Below are 25491 nucleotides of genomic sequence, written 5' to 3' on the forward strand. Positions count from 1 at the left end.
AACTGAAACCCTGTACCTATTAAACACTAACTCTGCATTCTCTATATTCTTTCCTTTCCCCAGCCCACCATTCCACTCCTTTTTTTTTTTTTTTTTTTTTTTTTTTGCCTTACTGATCAGGAACTCAGTTTTATTTTTTAAATTTAATTTTATTTTTCCATCACCATTTATCCCCTCTATGCCCTGTCTTCCACCTCCATCCACCTCCCTCCCTGCCCACCATTTTACTTTCTGTCTTTATGAATTGACTACTCTAGGTACCTCATATAAGTGGGATTTTCTGGAAATAAACCTTTTAGATAGTATTTTTCCTCCAAATTTTTAAAGTGAAAAAATTCCAATATACAGAGAAGTTGAAAGAATCATACAGTGATCACTCATGTACCCATTAACATTTTGCCATATTTGGTTTGTCTCTAAATTTATTTGTGTGTTATTATTTTGGCTGAATCATTTTAAGGTAATTTGTAGACATCATTCTACTTCACACCTTAAGTACTTTGGCATGTATCTCAAAATTAAAGACTTTTCCAAGATATCCATTATTGTAGCTAAGAAAATCAACAATAATTCTCTAATGTCATGTAATATTCAGTTGATATTTAGTTTTTTCCCAGTTGTCCCAAAAATGTTTTTTATAACTGATAGTTTCTTAGCCACACAGAGCATTTAAAAATTTTTTTTAATTGTTTTCAGAGAGGAAGGGAGAGGGATAGAGAAATAGAAACATCAATGATGAGAGTCAATGATTGGCTGCCTCCTGCATGCCCCCTGCTGGGGATCGAGCCCAAAACCTCTAGCACGGTGCCCCAAATGGTAATGGAACTGCTACCGCCTGGTTCATAGGTTGATGCTCAATCACTGAGGCACATATCCCGGGCCACACATAGCATTTTAATGAATGTTTTAACTAGCATTTTATTTAGTACCTACTGGTTGATCCAGTGGGCTTCTCCCATTTACAAATGTATTTTTTCCCTAATTACAAAAATAATTTGAATAGTATTTGTTAAAAATAAAGCATTCTAACAATGGTTAACTAGCAAAGTGAATTTTTTTTGGAATTAAACTCTTTAGAATTAATTATTCTTAACAAGTTGGTGTATATTCTTTTTTAAAATTAGCCTTTCTTGTCAGAATCTTTAAATCCTATTTTAGAAACCAACTGTTCTCTCTGCTCAGTAGTTGAAGTTTGTTTTGGGTTCTTAAATTATGGTCTATGGATATGCTACAGATTTCCAGATAACAAAAAATCCAGTTCCATTGTAGAAACAAAATTGCTAAAATGCTATTGCTTTTGTCACTTTACTTTCCATGAGGAGAGACTAATGCTTTGTGAGGTAGTTTAAGATTCCCTTAGGCATTAAGATTCTTAAGTTTAAGATTGCCAGGCTGGGCAGGTTTCAGGAATTCCAGAATGGAGCCGAAAAGCAGCGTCAGAGGGTAAGACCAGGATATGGGGGCTTTTGGAGTTAGAAGGAAACATTGGTAGACAGAGCTAGAAAACTAAAAGGTAAATAAGGGAAATAAATCGCCAGAGTTAAAAGGAAGCTGGGTGGGCAGAATCTAAATCCTGTTACACTCATACATACTGCATTAGCTCTTGGAGATTTCTGCCTTATAAACTTAGACTTTTTCTTCTGTTATGCCTGTGAGTGTGCTCTTTCAAGAGAGATGCTAGAAGCCCATATCACAAACTCCTAACATAGGGCAGTCCATTGGGAGCTGCAGAGATGGTGAACCTTTGGGACTTGGCAACTGAGATCAGCCAGGCAAGGATAATAAGACTCTTGTGTATCAGTGTTTCCGGAGGCCATTGCTTCTCCTTTATGGGAAGGGGTAACCTTTTTGTTTCTCTCAACATATTGCAGCAAAGAGAAACTGTAAATGTGACCCTGAAAATGATCTTTTAGCTTTGCTTGATATAACACAGTGAATTGAGGCCCTGGGAACTCATTTTTAGCTTTAATGATTATATAAACCTCTTTGTCCTGGTCATTTTGCCATCCATGAAATGGAAGGCAAAATTGAGGGCAGATTAATTGCACTATGGTTCGCCTCAGGCTGTTTCTCTAAACACAGGCTGGATTAGGTCTTTGCCAACAAGCAGCCTAAATATGGCAAGGGGCAAGGTTAGGTATGATGAAGTGTTAATTTCAAAAATGGCTCCTGTGTGGCTTCATTGGACTGGCTTTCTTCCTGTCTCTTAAGCTCCTGACCTGCATGCCCTTGCTAAAGAGATCTCATTATGTTTTGGGGAGCATAGAAGCCATTTATTCTTGGCTCTGCTTCCCCTGCCCCCAGCCTCTCTGGGAATTACATTTTTTCTTCTTCATTATTTATCATTTTATATACTAGAGGCCCGATGCACAAAATTCATGCAAGAATAGGCCTTCTTTCCCCCGGCTGCTGGCACCGGCTTCCCTCTGGCACCCTGGACCCGGGCTTCCCTCACAGCCCCAGCTTCATCTGGAAGGTCTTCCAGAGGGATGTCCGGAAGGATGTTCGGTCTAATTAGCATATTATGCTTTTATTGTTATAGATATAAGTACATATACTTTTAATATATATGAATATTGTTATAAAGTTTATAAGTATATAAATAGCATACGTTATAATGTATAATAATAAAGTGAACATATGTGAACCTACCACCCAACTTAAGCAATTATTAATGACATGGGAGCTACCTGTGTGTCTCCTTTCCTCTCAGTTATTCCTTTCCTCTCAATTCTCCAGAATTTTGTGTTTATCTCTCCCTTGATTTGGCTCTGCTTTCAAAGTCTTTTTTCCCCCTGAGGTTCTTCTGACTTGAGTAGTGTCACTTTAAAGGAGAATCTGCTTAATCTTTAAAATAGACATTAGGCAAAAATACTTAAAAATACATGTATATCTATACATGGACTGCAAGTTGATTCACCAAAATTTTAACAGATATGACATCTGGGTGGTATGATTAAGCTTAGTTTTTATTGTCCTTTTCTGAATTAAAAAATGTTCATAATAAAATATGCCTTATTTTTGCATTTCAGAAACATTATTTTTAAAAGTGGAGAAGTAGCCGTAGGCTTTCCTATGAGAGTTGCTCATCAGATTTTGGGGGAAGGGAGAATAATGCCAGAGAAACTCCGTGGCCAGAGGTAGAGGTAGAAGAGTGTCATGAATCTAGGTTTGCATGACAGGGGCACTTCTCTTTCCCTGCCTGGGGCTCTGGTGTAAGCTATGGGGAATGTCAGCTGGGGAGTGTCACCCATTACTCTTTTTGTACCGCCTATCTCCGAGGAGAGGTAGGTGTATTTCTGGACTACAACCTCCATTATGCTTTTTAATTGTCAGGTTTTAGTTGATAGATTCCATTTTTGAGGAAGTAGCAGGTTAATGTTAGGGTAAGTATGTTAGCTCACTTTACAATAGCACTGTAATCTGTTAATAGACCTCCTCTCCAGAGTGAACTTCAATCTGTGTCCTGTCAGAGCTAATCTGAAACATCATAAGCCATTTGTCTATTTTGGATAAGTTGGTGTGCACCTCTTCTTACCTCCATTTCACCCCCTCACCCACAAAGATCCTTGAAAGTAAATAAGCTTTGATGGTTCTGGTAATTGGAGGGGATGGAGTAGTTCTTTCTTGGTCCTGAGTAGGGCTTACAGCCCTACTCTCAAGGTTGTTTTCTTCTTTTTTTAATAACTAGAATGTGAGTTCTGGGAGACCGGGGTCCTTTGTTTTGTTCAGTGCCCAGTGCACTGCCTGCTATGTAGTAGGTACTAAGTAAGTATATAAAGTGAATGACTTTGGCAGGAAGAAAAATGATCCAGTTCACAGCTTTCCTGTTTGTAAATAATGTGCACAGTGCAAGGAGAAGCATGGGCTTGACCCTGATCTCCAATTAGTTCTTTCTGATTCCACTGCCAATTTGCTATGAATAGTTAGGTGGGTATAGATGGTGTTGCTAATGGCTAGTGGATGAGGAAGTGTTGGAAAGGGAATGGGCCTGACTATTGAGAAGCAAAGGGTTGATATGAAAGCTAAGGACATGGCCATGATTTTGGCCATGACAGTAGAACCATTACAGTAATTAGATGGCTCTCAGAAGGTAGTTAGCTGTCCATCATACTACCAAGAATATTTAAGGAAAAAAAATCTGGGGGAATTCTTTTGCCTAGAAGAAAAGCAAGAATTACTTTAGTAGAACCTTGATTCATGAATTCATGAATTTTTGTGGGGAAAGAAAGAATGAATGTTCTTTTTGATGATACACATCTTTATTCTCTTCTAAACAGAAACATGGTATGGATGGTTTAGAGAGAAGGTTTTATTTTTATTTTACAGATGAGCACCGGCTTCATAGCGGCAAACTCTGCCTGATTATCCTCACATGTATTGCAGAGGTAGGTTTCATCTATCTTCTGGTATTAGCTCATTTCTTACAAAGTGCTATCTTTTTCTGCCTTTCTCACACAGTTCCTGATTTTTAGGGTCCTAAAGCTTGGGAGAGAAAATATGCCCCTTTTTTATTGTCTGTCTCCTCCTGCTAGAATGTAAGCTCTGATAGCAGGTATTATGTCTCCCTCACCAGTCTATTCTCAGTGTCTGGCACATCTCAATTAATATTTACTGCATGAATTATGACATGCTATAATTGAGAACTGGAAGATTCTAGCTCTTATTACTATTTTTGTTTTTAAGAGAGAGTAGAAGGGGTAGAGGAGAGAGAGAAACATTGATGTGAAAGAGACACATTGATTGGTTGCCTCTTGCTTGCATCCTGACCAAGGCAAGGGATTGAACCTGCAACCAAAGTACATGCCCTTGACCGGGAATCGATCCCTTGATCTTTCAGTCTGAGCGCCGACTCTCTAACCATTGAGCAACAGACCAGGGCAGATTCTAGCTCTTAATAGTTTGAGAGACCTAACCCTCTTTAGAAAATATAATCCTGCCTCTTTGAAGCTGCTCAGATCGGGTCTTTGCCACTTCACAAAATGAAAAAAGGAGCTCAGGTTTCTGTGGGGGAAGGTGGAGAGAAAAACCAAAGAAGGCAATGGAAAGTGAGTGAAGTTGGGCTGAGTGCAGTTTGGTGAACAAGATTCTGAGGAGTTAAAGAAGAGGTGCTTTTGCTTTGTAAGGAGGTACTTTTGCTTGGATTAATTAGTCCTGAACTCACCCTGGATCTTGGTGGCAACACAGGTATAGCAGAACTTGAGTCAATTTTAGAGCTAAATTTGTAGCTTCAACCTCCCCCTTCATTAAATCATTAAAGGCGGTCTATGTGGAATAGAGAGAGATCTCTCTCAGTCTTCCCCTTTTTACGTTCTCTGTGAAAAGATGACCTTTTCACTAGGTTAGGGATAGCTTGTTATAGAAGAGCTGCTGATTAGCAGTGGGCCGGTGTAATTGCTTTTCAAAAATCTTTCTAAGAATATATTTAAAAAATATTTTTATTGCCCTAACCGGTTTGGCTCAGTGGATAGAGCATCGGCCTGCGGATTGAAGGGTCCCAGGTTTGATTCCGGTCAAGGGCATGTACCTTGGTTTCAGGCACATCCCCAGTAGGGAATGTGCAGGAAACAGCTGAATTGATGTTTCTCTCTCATCGATGTTTCTAACTCTCTATCCTTCTCCCTCTCCCTTCCTCTCTGTAAAAAAAAAAAAAAAAATCAATAAAATATATTTTAAAACATTTTTATTGACTTCAGAGAGGAAGGGAGAGGGAGAGAGAGATAGAAACATCAATGATGAGAATCATTGATCAGCTGCCTCCTGCACAGTTCCCATGGGGGATCAAGCCCAAAAGGTCATGTGCCCTGATTGGGAATCAAACTGTGACCTCCTAGTTCATAGGTTGATGCTCAACCACTGAGCTGGCTGGTTCTAAGAAAATCTTTTTTTTTTTAATATATTTTATTGATTTTTTACAGAGAGGAAGGGAGAGGTAGAGTTAGAAACATCGGTGAGAGAGAAACATCAATCAGCTGCCTCCTGCACACTCCCTACTGGAGATGTGCCCGCAATCAATATACATGCCCTTATCCGGAATCGAACCTGGGACCTTTCAGTCCGCAAGCCCACGCTCTATCCACTGAGCCAAACCGGTTATGGCCTAAGAAAATCCTTAAAGGAGTTGTTTTTCACAAATTGTAACAGTTCTTAGTAATTAGTCTATAGCAGGGGTGGGCAAACTTTTTGACTCGAGAGCCACAATGGGTTCTTAAACTGGACCGGAGGGCTGGAACAAAAGCATGGATGGAGTGTTTGTGTGAACTAATATAAATTCAAAGTAAACATCATTACATAAAAGGGTATGGTCTTTTTTTTTTTTTTTTTTTTTTTTTTTTTAGTTTTATTCATTTCAAACGGAATCCGGCCCGTGGGCCGTAGTTTACCCACAGCTGGTCTATAGGCATGTCAGATCTTTTTTTTTTTTTTTTAAATGTATTTTATTGATTTTTTACAGAGAGGAAGGGAGAGAGATAGAGAGTTAGAAACATCGATGAGAGAGAAACATCGATCAGCTGCCTCCTGCACATCTCCCACTGGGGATGTGCCCGCAACCAAGGTACATGCCCTTGACGTGAATCGAACCTGGGACCTTTCAGTCTGCAGGCCGACGCTCTTATCCACTGAGCCAAACCGGTTTCGGCAGGCATGTCAGATCTTTAACTAAGGTGTTGGGAAAGGGCCAATGGATGTTTATTACTGATCCATGGTGAGATATTTTTGATTTCCCATCAGTCTTTGTTGAAGCCACAGATAGACAGGGTTTTGCCTACTGCCATGCTGCCTGTGTAGCAGTTTTCTTCTGCTATGCCAGACCCGTTCCCAGTGGATGCAGACCTTTCTTCTCAATTGTAGATCCTCCTGCAGCCCCTATGGAAACCTTCAAGCTGTCACAAACAGAGCAGGCTCCTTGGGCAGATGGGAAGGAAGAGAGAATAGGAAAACAGATTCTTCTCAGCATTTGCTTCAAGTCCCTGTGCCTTAATTTTTATTGTGTGTAATTTGCTTAGCGTTTTTGGTCCAGTTAGAGACATACTGAGAATTACTCCATAATAAAATCTCATGGCTTAAGTAGGGTTTGACATAGCAGGGGTCCTCAAACTACGGCCCGCAGGCCACATGTGGCCCGCCAAAAACATTTGTTTTTTTACTTCAAAATAAGGTATGTGCAGTGTGCATAGGAATTTGTTCATAGTTTTTTTTAAAACTATAGTCCAGCCCTCCAACAGTCTGAGGGACAGTGAACTATCCCCCTGTTTAAAAAGTTTGAGGACCCCTGAGTCATAAAGGCTCTAGGTTCATGCTGTTAGCTCTCCAATTGGTCCTTGAAAGTAGTTCTTAAAGACCAAGGATTTGTAGGAAGTGTGATAGATTACAAACTGAAGTATGGCTCTCATTCCTTACTTTGTCTCTGTATTTTTTATTTTTATTAGGATCAGTATGCCAATGCATTTTTGCATGATGACAACATGAATTTTCGAGTAAACTTACATAAAATGGTAGGTATGACTTTTTGCTTCTTGTTTTTTCTTAGAGGAAATTTTTTTTGTGTTGGCAAGATTGGGGTGGATGAACTTGATCCTACTTACAACAAATGTGGGTGGAATGTTGTGCTAAAGGGCTCTTGCTTGACTGCTACTGAACAAACCCATGCCTGTTGTCGGGATTTTTGTGTGTGTCATGGAGCTGTTTTTGACTCAAGAGAGGATGGATTATTACCCATGGTAGTAGTATTAGAATGTATAAGTAACATAGATTTTAACAAGCAGATGGGCCTAAGCCTTTTGTTTTTAAAATGTAGTATGATCTTTGGTTAGTTAAGACTAAGTGCTGCTGCCCTGACCGGTTTGGCTCAGTAGATAGAGCGTCTGCCTGCAGACGGAAGGGTCCCGGGTTCGATTCCGGTCAAGGGCACAAAGAAAAAAACAAAAACAAAAACTAAATGCTGCTTTTGTTTATTCATCTAAGTAGTGAGGGAAATATAATATGAAGGATCAGGAAATTTCCTAAAACTTGGAGGTATGTTAAAAAATGTCACATAGAAGTTTATATCTGAAACTTACTTTTTAAAAAAAATATATATATTTTTTAAATATGTTTTTATTGATTTCAGAGAGAGGAAGGAAAAGGGAGAGAGAAACAGAAACATCAATGATGAGAATCACTGATCAGCTGCCTCCTGCAAGCCCCCTATGGGAATTTAGCCTGAAACCTGGGCATGTGCCTTGACCAGGAATCGAACCATGAGCTCCTGTTTCATAGGTTGACGCTTAACCACTGAGCCATACTGGCCAGACTACTTTTGTTTTTTGTAACTGCCACTGTTGCTGCCTTTACACAGTCACTATGTCCTCTTTTTTTCCTTTATTATTTTATCAAAGAAAAATATTAGTATGCCTCTTTTGTTAGTAATGTCACTTGTAAAATCAAAGTAAAAAATAACAGCTTTCCCATTGTGTAGTATGCTCCAGTACCCTTTGGGACTGTTATTTTGCTGTGAATTGTGTTTTTACCATAGGCTTGCATTGATAACTGAGTAGCATTTGAGTCCTCCCTGCCCTGCCCCACCCCCACCACTAGAAAAGATAGCATCTCTGTAGTTGTGATGTTATTGGCATGAAATTCATGGTGATGAGCCATTGGATGTCAATTCAGATGCCTATTAATTTCATTTCTTTTTTGTCTGAAGCCTATGCGACACAGGAAGAAGGCAGCGGACAAGAACCTTCCCTGCCGTCCTTTAGTATGTGCAGTCCTGGGTGAGTATCATCATAATTGGCATTTTTCTGAGTCAGTGACAGGTTTTTATGATTAAGATGATGCATAGCCCTAACCGGTTTGGCTCAGTGGATAGAGCGTCGGCCTGCAGACTCAAGGGTCCCAGGTTTGATCCCGGGCAAGGGCATGTACCTTGGTTGCGGGCACATACTCAGTAGGGAGTGTGCAGGAGGCAGCTGATTGATGTTTCTCTCTCATCGATGTTTCGAACTCTCTATCCCTCTCCCTCTCTGTAAAAAAATCAATAAAATATATTAAAAAAAAATAAGATGAGGCATAGACCCTGGCTGATATACTTCTTCCTCAGAGAAGTTTTTACTAGGTATGTTTCTTCCCTGGCCTAAGAAACCATATTTTTTGTTGAGTTTGGTAAAGCAATTTCAATGAATAAAGTGCTCAATTAAAGGGTGCTCTTGTTCGAAGAAAAAGATCTTTCTAAGGAGATAAATGACTAAGTCTAAGCTTGAGACATGATTTACATTTGTAAAATGCCGGGAGCCGGTCCATGCTTGCTGTTTCAAGGGACCTGGCATATATGGCATATTGTTCTTAATATGTTTGCTCACCTTCTTGGCACTATGTGTTTTAACCAAGGTCTCCTCTCTGAGAAAGGTTGTTTCCCCAGGTAGGGATTTTCCCCTGAGGTTAGGGAGGGAATAAAACCTCTTAACTAGTGCCAAGTGGGTAATTAATCACTTTAACTACGAACAATCATGCTTAAGCTACATAATCTTTACTCCCTGGAATGGAGATAAGAAACGCCCTAACCTTTGTCATAGAGATTGATAGGATTGAATCAACTGGTATAAATACAGATGTAATAAGACAGCAAGACACAGAACTTAGAACACAGAACTTAGAACACAGAACTTAGAATACGGAACCAAGAGAGACGGAACCTAGGCACAGAACCTACACAGAACGTTCTCTAGAGACAGAAGAACTTCGCTGGAGAGAACACGGCAAAAGTTCCTGGACAGAAACTGGCCTCAGAACCTAGAGACAGAACCTAGCGAGAGAACATGGCAAAAGATCCTGGACTGAACCTGACTACAGAAATTGGCAAGAGAACCTGACTAGAACCTGGTGACTGAACCTGGCTGGAGAACCTGGACAGAACCTGGCTGGAAAACCTAGCGAGGGAACCTGGCTGCAGAACCTGGCTGAAGAACCTGGAGAACCTGGCTGGAGAACCTAGCAAGAGAACATGGATACAGAACCTGGCTGGAGAACCTGGCTAGAACCTGGCTGGAGAACCTGGAGAACCTAGCAAGAGAACATGGACACAGAACCTTGCTGGAGATCCTAAGCAGAACTTCACTGGAGATCCAGACCAGAACTTGGCTGGAGATCCTGGCTAGAGATCCTGGTTAGGCTGCTGATCAACTGAACACTGTCTCTGTGTCCTTCCTTCTTCGCCGACTCTGTCTACACCTTTGGGAACCCCTGGACCTGCTGGGGTTGGACCCCGGCAGTAAAATACCTTATTCCTGATCAAGATTTCAATTATTCCCTCCCTTTCTTGGTTCAAATTGATGTGTCACCTGGCCAGGAGGCTTGAAGTTCAAGGCCTGCAAAACTTCCTCTGAGTAAATTAAACTGAGATGAGGCTGACAGAGTTATAGCTTAGATAATTTTGCTAGAATGCTACATTTTCCTCAGGGGAATGATCTGAACTCTTAATCTCACTTCATTTGAATATTAAGCCCTAGTTCCTAAATCTACTTGACTTTAGAAACAATGATTAAGACTATATAATAAACTTCTATTGATCCAAAGGCTTATGGACCTTTTCAGTCAATATCTGTCAAACTGAGCGTGATAGTGACATGAGATAGACATTACTTTAGAGCTGAGTCTCTGGTTACATGGATGTGATCCATAATTTCCTCTCTGCTAACCTCATCACTGGGTTCTCAGAATATGATTCCCTGCTGGCATTTTGTATTAGTACCATGGTATGAAAAACCTGTACAGCGAACTCTCCCTTGAATCCGAATTTATTGGCAGGTCAAGGCATCCTTCTGGAAGTAGGAGAGTGAAGTAATTTTCTTGTTACTTTACAAGTGGCAGGTGGTGAAAGTGTTGCCAAAGTGCCTTATGTAAAATAAATTTAAGTTCATGTGAATAAAAATGTGCTTAGTGGATGCCACTCAGCTTGAGTACAAGGTGTACTCAGATGTTTTTTTTTCCAACTCAAAGGCAAGGAATGAATTTAATTCTGATTGATTTAATTTTTCTCCTTTCCCTATTCAGACCTGATGGTAGAATTTATTGTAACACACATGATGAAGGAGTTTCCCATGGATCTCTATGTGTAAGTACCATGGTTTTTTTTTTAAAAAAAAATTCTTTTTTTTTGTTTGTTTAAAAAATAAATTCTTTATTGTTGAAAGAATTCTTTATTCTTTATATGTCTCCTTTTCCCCCATTAACCTCTCCCAGCCCACTCCCGCCCCCCAGCACAGGCCCTCACCCCCTACTGTCTGTGTCCATTGGTTTATGCTTATATGCACACATACACATCCTTTGGTTGATCTCTTACCCCCCCCCCCCCACACACACACACACTCTCCTGCCCTCCCCCTAAGGCAGTGGTTCTCAACCTTCTGGCCCTTTAAATACAGTTCCTCATGTTGTGACCCAACCATAAAATTATTTTCGTTGCTACTTCATAACTGTAATGTTGCTACTGTTATGAATCGTAAATATCTGATATGCAGGATGGTCTTAGGTGACCCCTATGAAAGGGTCGTTTGACCGCCAAAGAGGTCGCGACCCACAGGTTGAGAACCGCTGCTCTAAGGTTTGATGGTCTGTTTGATGCTTCTGTGTCTCTGGATCTATTTTTGTTCATCAGTTTATGTTGTTCATCATATTCCACAAATGAGTGAGACCGTGATTTATTTAATGTGTGCAAATCTATTTTATAGTTGATTGATAGAACATTTGTAGTCACAAAATTTCTGTGTATACTTCAGGAAAAACAAATTTGTGTGTGGAGAAGTGTCGGGGAGCATTTTACGGCCTGGATTTATAATATACATCTTTCCAGAAGGGGGAAAAAGTATAACCACAATTTGGATTCTGCACATATCTGCATTATCACTTGTAGGCACATTGCATGAGGAATAGGGCTGATGCATTGAAGCAGTGATTGTGGGTGGCTGTTTTAATCCAAAGATATGGAATTCCACTGGACCTTTTAGTCATCCCTGGGCTTTGACATCAAAGTGGTCAGCAACAGTTAGGAGGTAGAGAAAGGCCAGAGAGATAGAGCTTCTGGTCCCTTTTTAGCTTACATTGTCCTAGCAGCCTGGCCAGAACTGTGTTAACTAGATAGATTATGTATATACTGGCCCAGCTAGGAGATTCCTGCCTCCTGAGGAGATCTGATTGTCTCTCACAATTATTTTTTTATTGTTTTTTAATTCTCATCTGAGGATTAATTTTTTTTTAGAGAATGGAAGGGAGGGAGGAGGAGGGAGGAAGAAAGGGAGGGAGAGGGGGAGGGAGGGAGGGAGGGAGGGAGAGGGGGAGGGAGGGAGGGAGAGGGGGAGGGAGGGAGGGAGGGAGGGAGGGAGGGAGGGAGGGAGGGAGAGAGAGATGTGAGAGAGACACATTGATTGGTTGCCTCTCGAACGCACCCTGACCAGGCTGAGGCTTGAATATGCAACCCAGGTACGTGCGCCCTTGACTTGGAATCAAATCCAAGACCCCTCTGTCTGTGGACTGATGCTTTAATCACTCAGCCAAACTAGTTAGGGCTCTCACAATTCTTAACAATCAGTATAACTAGAGGCATTTGAAAATACTTTAGTAAAGTTTAAGCCTTAAGTCTTTCTTTCTCCTTTGCTGTTTCTGCTTTATTTTTTGTTTTAATTTTGTTTATTGATTTTAGAGAGAAAGAGGAAGAGGGAGAGAGAGAGAAAGGGGGAGAGAGAGAGAAACATTGATTTGTTGTTCCACTTATTTATGCATTCATTGGTTGATTCTTTTTTCTTTTTTGATATTTATCATTGGTTGATTCTTGTATGGGCCCTGACCGGGAATTGAACCTGCAACCTTGGAATACAGGTTCAATGCTCTAACCAACTGAGCAGTTCGGCCAGGGCTGTCTTTCTATCTTTAATGCCCAAGAACTGCTATGCCAAGTATGTATATTATCTTTTTTCCTTAAAAAGCATCTGACAACACAATTGGTACCTCCATTTTTTTTTGAGCAAGAGAGAGCAGTTTGGTGTGCAGAAAGGAGGCTCAGTGTACCTCATTCTAATGCCAGGCCTGTGATCTAGGAAATATAAAAGATTTTGCTTGGAACAGAGTAGACCTCCAGCTTTTAAGACTGCTGGTAAGCTAGATAGTCTTGGTGTCCTACGTCTGAAATAATGATACAAATTTTACTTTTAGGTAAGTAGGCTATAGTTTGCATTTTTTTCATATCTTTTGGGTGTTTAGAATTAGCCTGATCCTTTATTTTAATTCAAAGATGATGAAAGGCTTTTTTAAAAAAAAAACAACAAAAAACAACAACACCTGTATCTGATGAGTTTTCTGCTTATTTTATTTTTTTTAACATTTTTATTGACTTCAGCGAGGAAAGGAGAGGGAGAGAGAGAAACCTCAGTGATGAGAGAGAATCATTGATCAGCTGCCTCCTGCACGACCCCTACTGAGGATCAAGCCCGCAACCTGGGCATGTGTCCTGACTGGGATTCGAACCGAGAGATCTTGGTTCATAGGTTGATGCTCAACCATTGAGCCACTGCGGCTGGGCTCTGCTTATTTTAGATGGAATCTCTGAACCTCATTACCTTAGGGATCAGATTGTTTTTGCTAGAGACTTTATTTCTAGCTTGATTATCTTATGCTCTGCTTTTAGGATATGCTATTTAGTTTGTAGTATATTATTATGGCCTCAGTTTTCTTGTTTTCCAAGTAAGGAAACTCAGGCTTTGAAAATGCTTTGCCTAGGTTTATTCTGTTATTAAGCACCATTGCCTAGACTTGATCCCAAATTTTCTTACTATAAATTCTAGGCTATTGCCATTCCTTCTCAGGTGTATTAGTTATCTGTTGCTATGTAACAAACTACCACAAAACCTAGTGGTTTAAAACAAACATGTATTATCTCAGTTTCTGTGGTTAAGGAATATAGGAGCAGTTTAGCTGGATAGTGTTAGCATAGGGGTTCTCACAAGACTGAAATCACAGTGTTAGCTGGGGCTGCAGGCATCTAAGGCAGTACTAGGCTAGAGAATGTGTGTCCAAGCTCACGTGGTTGTTGGCAAGCCACTTGGGTCTCTCCATAGGGTTGTTTGACATGGCAGCTGGCCTCCCCCAAAGCAAGTAATCCGAGAGAGAGAGAGAGAGAGAGAGAGAGAGAGAGAGAGAGAGAGAGAGAGAGAGAGAGAGAGAGAGAGAGAGAGAGAGACCTAGAATGGAAGCCATAGTGTCTTTTATAACCCAATCTCAAATGACATACCATTTCTGTTGGGCACACAGACCCACCCTGATACAATGTGGGAAAGGACTAAACAAAGATGTGAATGTCAGGAGGTGGGGACCACTGGGGCCATCTTGCAGGCTGGCTATCATAGTTGCACACCTAGTTAAGTTGTATCACTAAGATTCAAACTCAAGTCTCTGTGACCTCAGAGGCTGTGCTCTTAACCAATACTGTGTTAAGTAACAGAGAGTGACTAATGCTGACCGGGGTATCAGAAAAGATATCCGAAGGTTGTTGCATTTGGCCTGAGTCATAAAGAAACAGTAGGCGTTTTCTATGTGAGGTAGTGAGAGAGGGACATACCAAGCAAGGGACCAATATGTTCAAGGGCTTGGAAGTACGGCATGTTTGGAGAATTGAAAGTAAGGCAGGATGATTGGAGTGTAGGGTGCATGAAGGTAGGATAGGAGAGTAGTAAAAACTTTTCCTGAGATTAAGTGGATGATGGGGAACAATTGAAGATGGGGATGACATAATAATATTGTGTGTTCAGTACAGAGTTACAGGTATGTATCTGTCTACCCAAACCTTCATATCCCAGCCAATGAACCTGGTCTACACTAAATACTTTAGATCCCTCCTAACCTTCTAGTTCCTAACTTTTTCTATATTCTCTTGCTTTCTCAGTTGCTTTTTTCCATCTGCTCCCTAATTTAATGTCCTAAGGTTAGGGAAGATGGAGAAGATAATGAGGCATCAAGCTGACAGAGGCTGGGCAGAAGGACCCAGCCTCAGGCTGAATTCACTTTCTTCATTATTGCCTATGGGCATATTTTCAGATCTTCCTCCCTCTTCCAATCCTCTTTCCAGTTTTTGCCATTTGGAGCATCAAGTCCTTTTTAGGTAAACTTATCTGCTCCCAGCTGGGCATCAGGCCAGGTTGTTGCTCTACTTATTATGTACTGCTTTTCAGCAGCATACAGCAGAATGAGAAGTTGAAAGCAAAATGAATTTCTACCATTTCAGATACGTTTATAATCCTCCTGGTGAGATATGAAGAAATATGGAGTGTAGAAAGACTTAATACTCAAAACCAGGATCTGGGTCAGAAACAAAATAATTTCACATCTGTATATAAATGCTATAGGTAAAATAATAATGGAAGAAGGCGCTTATACAGAGAAAAAAAAGAGAGAGAGAGAGAGAGAGAGAGAGAGAGAGAGAGAGAGAGAGAGAGAGAGAGAGAAAGGAAGGTCAGAAGGGAGAGAGGGAGGGAAGGAGGGAGGAAGGAAGGTAGAAAGAAAAGAAGCGAGAAAGAAAGAGATGGGAAAACCCAACCCGTTTCCGCTCCTGGCTGTAATCCTTGATTCTTGCTGTCATCCCCACTGATTTGGGACTGAGGGGAAATAGTCTCTGAGGAATAAACTCTCCTTTAAGTTACTCTTATATGGAAAACTTGGACTCATACTAAGTCAGAGAGCCCCAAATCTGTGGGTAGGCACCAGAAAAAAGTAGAGACTTCAGCGGACCTCATAAGAATACTTCATGTTAAATTGGAAGTGTCTTTTGTTGACACTTGTGTTGACACATGCATGAAATAAATTTGGAGTCATTCAGCCAGTATATAATTTTAAGGTAGTAGCAGTGTTAAAATTTTTATTCTGCTTGGTATATAGTGTAAGTTGAGACCACAAGGCTAATGATGTCATGTGTTGGGTAGCTGCAGAGGCAGGAACAGGGCAGGAGTGGATATCAATAGCCTTTAACCAGAAGGAGGTTGCAGCAGGGGTGGGGGACATAGTTTGTATCTCACTGCTGCTCCACAGTGGTTCAGTGTTGAGAAGGCATTCTCAAAAGAGCCAGGTGCAGGCAGGCTGTCTCCAACCAGGCCATGTGAGAAGTGCTGGCATCTTGGAATGTACCGTGCATGGGTGGTCATGCACGGGCAGCATCCAGCCACCCTTGCTGGCTGCAACAAAGCTTTCAGCACCAGGTACCTAATGACTATCAATTTAATGGGGAAATTGATAGGAGAGTTTGTATATTCCTAAGTTAAATCATGGCTCAAGTAAGGGCATCCTGTAGCTAGTGACAACTGCATCATACAGTAGAGATCATACCACAATTTCTAAAGTTGAACAAATGATTTGGAAACTATTAGGATGATTTACATTATAATTTTTATCTCTTGGTAAGTATCTTTGATACAGTTTATTTAGAGAATAAAGGAATTAAAATTTTTTAATTTATATATTGATTTATATTTATATTTCTCTATGGTTTGCAAAATATTTTTAATATTACTCTTGAAGATACTTGAATTATTGCAAGCAGTGTGTATGTGGGGAGGGAACAGAGGGGTGTTTTATTCACTGGAAGGCTGCAGGTAGGCATTCCTTTTTTTTTTTTTTAAATATATTTTTATTGATTAAGATATTACATATGTGTCCTTGTCCCCATGTTACCCTCTATCCCCCCCCCCCCCCCGCTCATGCCCTCACCCCCCCCCATGCCCTCACCGCCCCCCCCCCCCTTGTTCGTGTCCATTGGTTAGGCCTATATGCCTGCATATAAGTCCTTTGGTTGATCTTTCCCCCTTACCCCCACCCTCCCCTACCCTCCCTCCAAAGCCCGACAGTCCAATCAAAGGCATTCCTTTCTTTTGCATGTGTACAGATTCATATCCAGCATCTTTAGTGGCCTTAGCAAAGTTGCCTCCCTAAAGAAAGGGTGTCTTTGGTGAGTTGCGCCATATTGTTAGGCTTATCCCAGTTTTTGTCTTTCTCTGTTACAGACGCTGCATTCAGGTAGTACATAAGCTACTTTGTTACCAGAAGAAGTGTAGAGTACGCCTGCATTACACCTGGCGGGAGCTCTGGTCAGGTAACTTTATGTTTTTAATTCCTCCTCTTTTCCTGTATCTTTTATGAGCTCTTAGGCTGGAGCACAAGATGATTTAAAAAAAAAACTTTTTAGTTTGTTTAGGATGCTTCTATTTTCATTTATATTTTTTGTCATTTCAGCCTTGTTCTAATCCAGACCTGAGCATGTCACATATCTATTCCATATTTTCTTGTTCCCTCTCCTCCCTGTGGTTTTTTTTTGGTTTGTTTTTTTGTTTTTTTTTGGTCAGCTCTTAGAAACAGTTGAATATTTATTGAGTTCCAGTGCTTCTTCCTTTGAGTAAGAGAGAGTAGTCAGTACAAACTTGGATTCTTCCTCAATTCCATTTGGTAGGAGCATATGGACTATAGGGAGGCTTCTGTGTGTTTCTTCAAAATGAGTAATCTCAGGAGGAGTGTCATAGGGAGAGGGGGTGCAGAGGGGGCGGAGAGATGGGGGAATCCTGTTCTTTGTGTTACATCTGGTATTATTACTGTTTACAGACAGTGTCAATTGTACCACTCCCCCTGTGCCAGAGACAAAAACAGCAAATTACAGTGTTTACTTTTGTCTTTGTATCCTTTTGGTAGCCCAGTAGTCACTGCCATGCCTGCAGGCGGGAAGTGGCTCTTCTCTAAGGGTACAATTAATGCTGGCTTGCCACCCCTTTCTTTGGTGCAATTTAAATAGAGCTTACAGGAAAGCAGAAGAGAGACATATTCCCTGAGGCATTCATTCATTTGCTGATAGGTCCTGTGGCTTTCTGACCTGATGGTACAATAAAGTCTTCTCCAGATAATTAATAGTGATGAATGGTTACCCCACCCTGGGAGAGTTTCTCTGTAGTCTCAGCAGTGGAGGGAGTGTTAGTGTCAGAGGCTTTTTAAGAAAAGAAGAAAAGGGTCAGTAATCTTGCCCCTTCTATTGAATTCATTTCACTTGTTGTGACTTGTTTCCTCCCAATCCAGTTTGGCTTTCTAAATTTAGTCGTCCATAATGGGAAGTAGAGATTTTTTAATTAATGGATTAGCAAGATCTTTTCAGTTAATGCCTATCGTGGTGACGGGGGAGTAGGAGAATAACACTAAATGGCAATAGTAGCATTTTGTGAGTTTCAGACTGAGGGGATGTCTGAAAGACAGAAGAGCTAAGGAGAGATCAAGAGATTGAAATAACTAAAGTTAGTAGAATTTCTTAGGAACAATTTTTTTAATATAAAGGACTACTATGTTTGCCTATGAATATTAGCTATATGATTGTTAGGCTCTAAAATTTAGGATTAGAGAGAAATATAAAAATGATGCAAGTCTGTTGGTACAGTTGTCGGACTTATAACAAGTACAAATGGCTTGTGTATGTAACTGATATGAAGTTATACATTGTAACTGAAGTTGTTTTTGCTTGCTTTTGATTCTCTTCTGGCTTTATTTTCTGTTACTCTGTTTCTTTCCTCTCTATCCTAGCCATCATATCTCTGGCCTTGGGATTTCTCTGGATTTTTCTCCCATCCTCATCATCTGTTGTCTTCTTCCGCACTACACTCTTCACATTGCCTTTTCCACATTGCCTTCTGTTCACTGTGGCCCTGGTCTTCACATTGTTCTCCTACCTCTACCTTATATCCTGCCCTTTGTGCTATTATTGTCATACATTTTACTTTTACATAGGTTATAAACTCCACAATTCATTTCCATCATTTTTGTTTAAAGAGGCAATTATCTTTTAAAGAAATTTAAAAATGTCTTTTATATTTATCTTTTCTGACTCTTCCATTTCCCCATCTGGCTAGGAAATTGTGGGTCAGGAGACCATTCTGATGTTGGTCAGTTGACTTGATGTCTTTGAGTACTTCTGTGATGTCAGCTCTGTTTATAATTATGTGCTATCTCAGAACTGATTGATTGACATCCTAACGCCCTGGATAAATTTAGAGGAGGTATATGAGTGTCATTAGTGAGACCTGGATAACTGCTTGCTTCTAAAGCATAGGCATTTGTGCTAGAACTCTCTGCCAAGTGGGGTTAGCTTCTTTTCCTAGATAGACTGAAAGAGCCCTCCTGGAACTCTGACTCCATGTGTTCGTACATGGAGTATATAATGAGATGTAGAGCAGCAGGTGTTAAGGAAAACTGCAAAATATCACACTACATGTGATGCATCAGAGCCCATAATAATGTCTAATATTGCAATCAGTGAATACAAATGTGACTAGAGGATCCACCACTCTTCGGCTGGTGCCACCCCTCATATAATAGTATGCCCATGTTTTCACTCTTCCCTTGCCTTCTAGACTCATGGATTTGAGGGAGCTGTTGAAACTCATCATGGCAAATATGCTTACATGTATAGATACTTGTCCATACATGTGCTGCAAACTTTAATTCAATTGTATTTATAAATAAGACAGGTAAGGCATATGTGGTATCAGATTAGACATACAGAAGTCCCTGGGTGTCTAGGAAGCAGTCAGCTAGGATCCAAATGCTTTTTGTCATTTGGAATGTGGTTGTTTAATATACCTGCACTTTGAGTGATTTTTATTTCTGTGATGTTGGCTATTGTAGCTTTTTGTTATTGGGGAGATAGCCAAAGGTCCCCCTCTAAATTCTTATATGGAATTCCCAGGCTTTGTCTCATGGACAAGGACAAGTTAGCTGTGTTAGTTGGGGGTTTAATCCTGCTGATCTGTTGACTACAAGCCATGACCTACTCCCTGCTGCCACTGTCTATTTATATGATGCCTGTCACCATGGCATCTGAGTATGTGGGCAAATATATTTAAGCTGACTTCAACTAGACTATGGAAAGGACTCTCTCATTGCCCTCTTTTCAGCAATCACTATTTTTCACCAAGTTATGGAAAGTTCAGAAGCTCTTCTCTGACACCTAGGTTATCCAGACCTCCTATTTTGAGTAAAACCGTAGGTCTTGAAACTCTCCTCTGATACAGATAAAAAAGTGGTTTTTAGGGTAAGATCCTAGTGAAATAGTTCTTTACCTTTGAGAATGTAATGAAAGATATGATCTTTGTGTCCAAAAAAATATCTGTTTGCACATACATATTATAATTTCAGATGTAATTTCAGGGAGTTCATGGACCCTCTGAGAGTCCCTCCATGATTCCATGTTAAGAATCCCTATATTAATTTTAGGTTCCATGGACTCCAAATTAATTGTTTTCACAGAACATCTTAGTCTCTGGTTAAATATTTTTTTCTGTATTTACCGATCATACTGCATCCTTCCTGGGAACTTTAGTTTAGCAGTTTCCTCTCTGAACTTCTGTTTAAACGTTTTAAAAAATTGACTTGAGCCTGACTCACGTGGCTCAGCAGTTGAGTGTTGACCTAAGAACCAGGGTCACAGTTCGATTCCTGGTCAGGGCACATGCCCAGGTTGCAGGCTCGATCCCCAGTGTGGGGTGTGCAGGAGGCAGCCGATCGATGATTCTTTTTTATCATTGATGTTTCTATCTCTCTCTCCTTCTTTCTTCCTCTCTGAAATCAATAAAAATATCTATTTAAAAAACTGAGAGAGAGAGAGAGAGAGAGAGAGAGAGAGAGAGAGAGAGAGAGAAAAGAAACATCATTATGAGAGAGAAGTATCAATTGGTTGCCTCCTGCACTTGGCCCTCCACCGCCTTCCCTCTACCCCCTGACTAGGGATCGAACTTGTAATCTGGGTATGTTCCCTGACTGGGTAATGGAACACACCACCTTTTTGATGTACTGGATGATGCTCCAACAAACTGAGCCTCACTGACCAGGGCTTATCTCTGAACTTCTTGAGGCTAAAGGCCATGTTGGTCACTATGTTGTATTTCCTGTGTCCTCCTATGGCACTTGGAGCTTCTATTTTAGCACATCACATTGTTTTGCTATGTTTGCAAATGTCTGAACAATGAATTGTTTAAATATCTATCCTCTTTAAAAAGTTTCTGGAGGTCTATGTTTTAATCATTATTTCATCCCCAGTACACTACTTGGGTTATGATAGGGGCTCAGAAAAATTTTGAAAGAATAAGTGAATGGATATTAGAATTTCCATTAATGATGAATTAATATTTTCTTAAAGCAGCACAGTGTTGTGTTTGGGTCTTAGACCTAACAACAATAATAGAACCCGGCAGGATGTTTGTTGTCATGTTTCTGTTGAGCTGACTTCATCACCTTTTTTAAAAAAAATGTTTTTATTGATTTCAGAGAGAGGATGGGAGAGGGAGAGAGAAATAGAAACATCAGTGATGCGAGAGAACTATCAATCTGCTGCCTCCTGTATGTTCCCTACTGGGGATCAAACCCACAACCCTGGCATGTGCCCTGACTGAGAATAGAACCTGACTGAGAAGGACCTCCTGGTGCATGGGTTGATGCTCAATCATTGAACCACACTGGCCAGGCCATTACCTTTTAATCTTAGTTATTGATGTGAAAGAGAGTGGTGAGTAATTTTTCTTTTCTTGTCTCTTTCTTCCTTACCTACAGATACATGGATTGCTTTTTACCAAGTAAAAATGGAAACTGATGTTTTCTAAGCCATTAACTAAAGAATGAGTAGAATGTTTAGAGAGAAGCATGTAGTTGCTGGAAAGGGAAATCTTTGAACAGAGCTCCATGGAGTCAGCTTATTTTACTACCACTTCAGGCAGAAGTGGCATTAGGGAGGCAGCCTGCATTTAAATAATGCAGCTTTCCACAGTCTAAAAACATGGGTTGCTATAAAGGCAGATTTATACTGGCATTTTATATTCGATGTTTATCTAGGGATCACAGTCCTTCTTACCCTTTCACCCTGCTCATTCTTGGGTGATAAGTCATTATTTTATTGCCATTTGTTGGGGAAGGGAGTGGAGGCGTAGAAGGGAAGTGACTTACTAAGGATCATGGAACCAGATACTAAACAGATTAGAATTTAGTGTTCCTGACTTCTTTGCTCAGATGTGATCACTAGGCAACATTTGCCTCCCAACAGGAAGAAAGGCCTCCAAATCCCCCAAAACAATCTGTCTAGCTCCACTGTGCTAGATAGCATCCAAAGCATTCACAGCTTTGTGAAAAAGAGAGAAATTGTACATTGCCTGACCTTTCAGGTACCTACTGGGAAAATGAAAAACCTAGAGAGTGTCTAGCTAGCTTTCTCATCACTGGCAGAAGCCTGTGACTTCATGGTTTAGGTATACTTGAGACTGGAAATCGAGAGCCTTTTGTTGTTATACTGTTGTTCATATGGAACTGAACATTTTCTTTTCTTTTCTTTTTTTTTTTTTAAATATATTTTGTTGATTTTTTACAGAGAGAAGGGAGAGAGATAGTCAGAAACATCGATGAGAGAGAAACATCGATCATCTGCCTCCTGCACATCCCCCACTGGGGAAGTGCCTGCAACCCAGGCACATGCCCTTGACCGGAATCGAACCTGGGACCCTTCAGTCCGCAGGCCGACGCTCTATCCACTGAACCAAACCGGTTTCGGCATGGAACTGAACATTTTCAAGAGAAAAAATAACTGGAGCCATAGATTTATCTGGTAGTTCTTGTATAGTATAATTTTGACTGTTTGGTAGCCCCTCCTGATTTTGGGAAACTATCCTTTGGGAAACTTTTAACTGTCTGCTTCTTTTAGTTTAGTTTAAAAACTTTTACTATTGGTATAATTATAACTCACAGGAAGTTGCAAAAATAGTACAGAAAATTTTTGTGTCCTTTACCCAGCTTCTTCTAAATAGTGACATCTTATATAACTACAGTATTGCTTCTTTTAGTTTTGAAGAGAGTATCTAGGTGGGAAAGAACATAGCAGTAAATAGCTAGAGTAGATGGGAAGATGAATTTTGGTAGCTGCTATTACTATTTTGTTTTTTAAATTGCTTTTTAAACTGTTCTTCCTCTTTACCCCCAATTATCTATGATTTAGGGGAATATATTACAAGATGTATGCTAGGCTTGATGTACTTAATTAAGGCTGCTCTGTGCCCCAGCCTGTTGCTCAGTGGTTAGAGTGTTGGCCTATGGACCAAAGGGTCTCAGGTTCGATTCCCAGTCAAGGGCACATACCTCGTTTGCAGACTTGATCCCTGACCCTGGTCTGGCTCAGGCAGGAGGCAACCAATCGATGTTTTTCTCTCTCTCTCTCTTCCTCTCTCCCTCCTTCTCTCTCCTCCTTCTCCCTCCCCTCTACTATCACTAAAAAAATAAATAAATGGAAAAAATACCCTCAACAGTCCTAGCTTTCATGTGCAAAAAGATGGAGGCTTTTATCTTCTGTTGATAATCTGTTCTCAAGGTTAGAGTGTTCTAATATAGGCCATTAGAGTATATTTATCTGTTTCCATAGTTTTGTTATGTAATTCTGTATAGCAGTATAGAAAGCCCCAGGACTGGAAAAGAATGCCAGGAAACTCTTTTTATCCTCTTCAAATCACCACATTTGACTAAATCCAAAATTTACACTATTTTGAATCTTTCTTTCATCTCTTCAGAAACTTGGCAGAAGAAAAAGATAAGAATTTCTAACAGGTTTAGCCTGTTATAAGGAGGAAAAGATTCCCACCTAAAAACCACTAAAAGAGTGAGCAATCTCTGTTCTTTTCTCTGCACATGAAGTCACTTCCTAACCAGAGGCCCATTAGTGTCTTGTCACTTAAAGAGGCAGAGGAAGGAGTAGCTATGCTTTTGTGGCTGTGCCTATCCTACTTTTAATGCAGGGGTGGAGAACATCTGGCTCACGGTTGTATAAGGCCCTTGTTGTATAAGGCGGGTTGGTCTGGCCCTGTCAAGGCAACCGCAGGCAGGACTCAAAATTCAATAAATCTAGGAGCTTTTTTATAGCAACAAATTTATATTAAGTAAATTAAGTGAATGATTTTATAAATATCCAAATGGCCCTTGGCAGCAAAAGGTTCCCCACCCCTGTTCTTTATTATTTTTTTAAGTCTTTATTGTTGAGTATTACAGATGTCCCCCTTCCTCTTATTGTCCCTCCTCTACTCGCTTTCCGCCCTGTTCCTTCACTACCCTGTTGTCTATGTCCATAGGTAAATGCATACTAGAGGCCCAGTGCACGAAATTCATGCACTGGTAGGGTCCCTAGTGGTTGCCGGCTGCTGGCTGGGTACTCCCTTCCTTCCCCCAGCTGCCTGCCAGTGCCCGGGCCTCCCTCCCTTCCCCCGGCCGGCCCACCCCCTGGTTGAACTCCCGGAAGACTCTGGTTGAGGGAACAATTTTCATACTACACTTTTATTATATGGGACTAGAGGCCCGGTGCACGAATTTGTGCACAGGTGGGGTCCCTCGGCCTGGCCAGTGATCAGGGTCATCCTGCCCAGTCCTGATTGGGGCTGATTGGGACTCGCTGGCCGGCCAGGGGGAGGGACCATGGAAGGTTGGCTGTGGGAGTGCACTGACCACCAGGGGGCATTGAGCGTCTACTCTCTGGTGGTCAGTGCACGTCATAGTGACGGTCATTCCGTCATAATGGTCACTTAGGCTTTTATGTATATAGATAAGATCTTTGGTTAATCTCTTCCCCCCTCCCAGATTCGTCAGTCTGATCCATGTTTCCATGCCTCTAATTCTATTTTATTCATCAGTTTATTTTGTTAATTAGATTTCTTGTTTGTTTATTTTGATTTTTAGATTCAATTGTTGATAGATATGTATTTATTACCATTATATTGTTCATATATTTTTTTAAATTCTTTATTGTTTAACACATTGTTTGCGGGTAGTTTTTATCGTGCGCTAACAGGTGGCGCGGGCCATTTTTGCTAATTTTTTGCACAAATGGCAACATTCAGTAAAATTACGATAACTTTAGTTTACGTATTTACACGTTACCCACATTCTACCGCTAGTCTATAAAAAATGTATTAATACATGTCCCGCGCCGCTCTACTACCAGTCAACATAAAACGTATCAATACGTTTCCCGCATACAATGTGTTAAAGTATTACATATAGTATTATTGTTCATATTTTTTTATCTTTTTCTCTTCTTCTTCCTCTTCTTAAAGAATATCTTTCAACATTTCATGTAAAACTGGTTTGGTGGTAATGAACTCTTTCAGCTTTTTCTTGTCTGTGAAACTCTTTATCTGACCTTTAAGTCTAAATGATAGCTTTGCTGAGTAGAGTAATCTTGGTTGTAGGTCCTTGCTATTCATTACTTTGAATATTCCTTGCCACTCCCTTCTGGCCTGCAAAGTTTCTGTTGAGAAATCAGCTGACAGTCATATGGGCGCTTCCTTGTAGGTAACCAACTGCTTTCTCTTGCTGCTTTAAGATTCTCTCTTTGTCCTTAACCCTTGGCATTTTAATATGATGTGTCTTGGTGTGGGCCTCTTTGAGTTCCTCTTGTTTGGGACTCTCTGTGCTTTCTGGACTTGG

General features: G+C 40.5%; 1 protein-coding gene across 6 annotated transcripts in view; it reads left to right on the forward strand.

Annotated features, from left to right (window-relative positions):
* ARMH3 (armadillo like helical domain containing 3) overlaps positions 1–25491 on the forward strand; it is a 158424-nt gene that overhangs the window by 48718 nt on the left and 84215 nt on the right. For all 6 annotated transcript variants that reach the window (XM_036336210.1, XM_036336211.1, XM_036336213.1 and 3 more), the window contains 5 exons: positions 4330–4388; positions 7431–7496; positions 8687–8756; positions 11032–11092; positions 17019–17107. In XM_036336210.1, the coding sequence (XP_036192103.1) occupies positions 4330–4388; positions 7431–7496; positions 8687–8756; positions 11032–11092; positions 17019–17107 (345 nt within the window). The remainder of the gene's footprint in view (positions 1–4329; positions 4389–7430; positions 7497–8686; positions 8757–11031; positions 11093–17018; positions 17108–25491) is intronic.

The sequence above is a fragment of the Myotis myotis genome, unplaced genomic scaffold, assembly GCF_014108235.1.
Source record: "Myotis myotis isolate mMyoMyo1 unplaced genomic scaffold, mMyoMyo1.p scaffold_m19_p_15, whole genome shotgun sequence".
NCBI lineage: Eukaryota > Metazoa > Chordata > Mammalia > Chiroptera > Vespertilionidae > Myotis > Myotis myotis.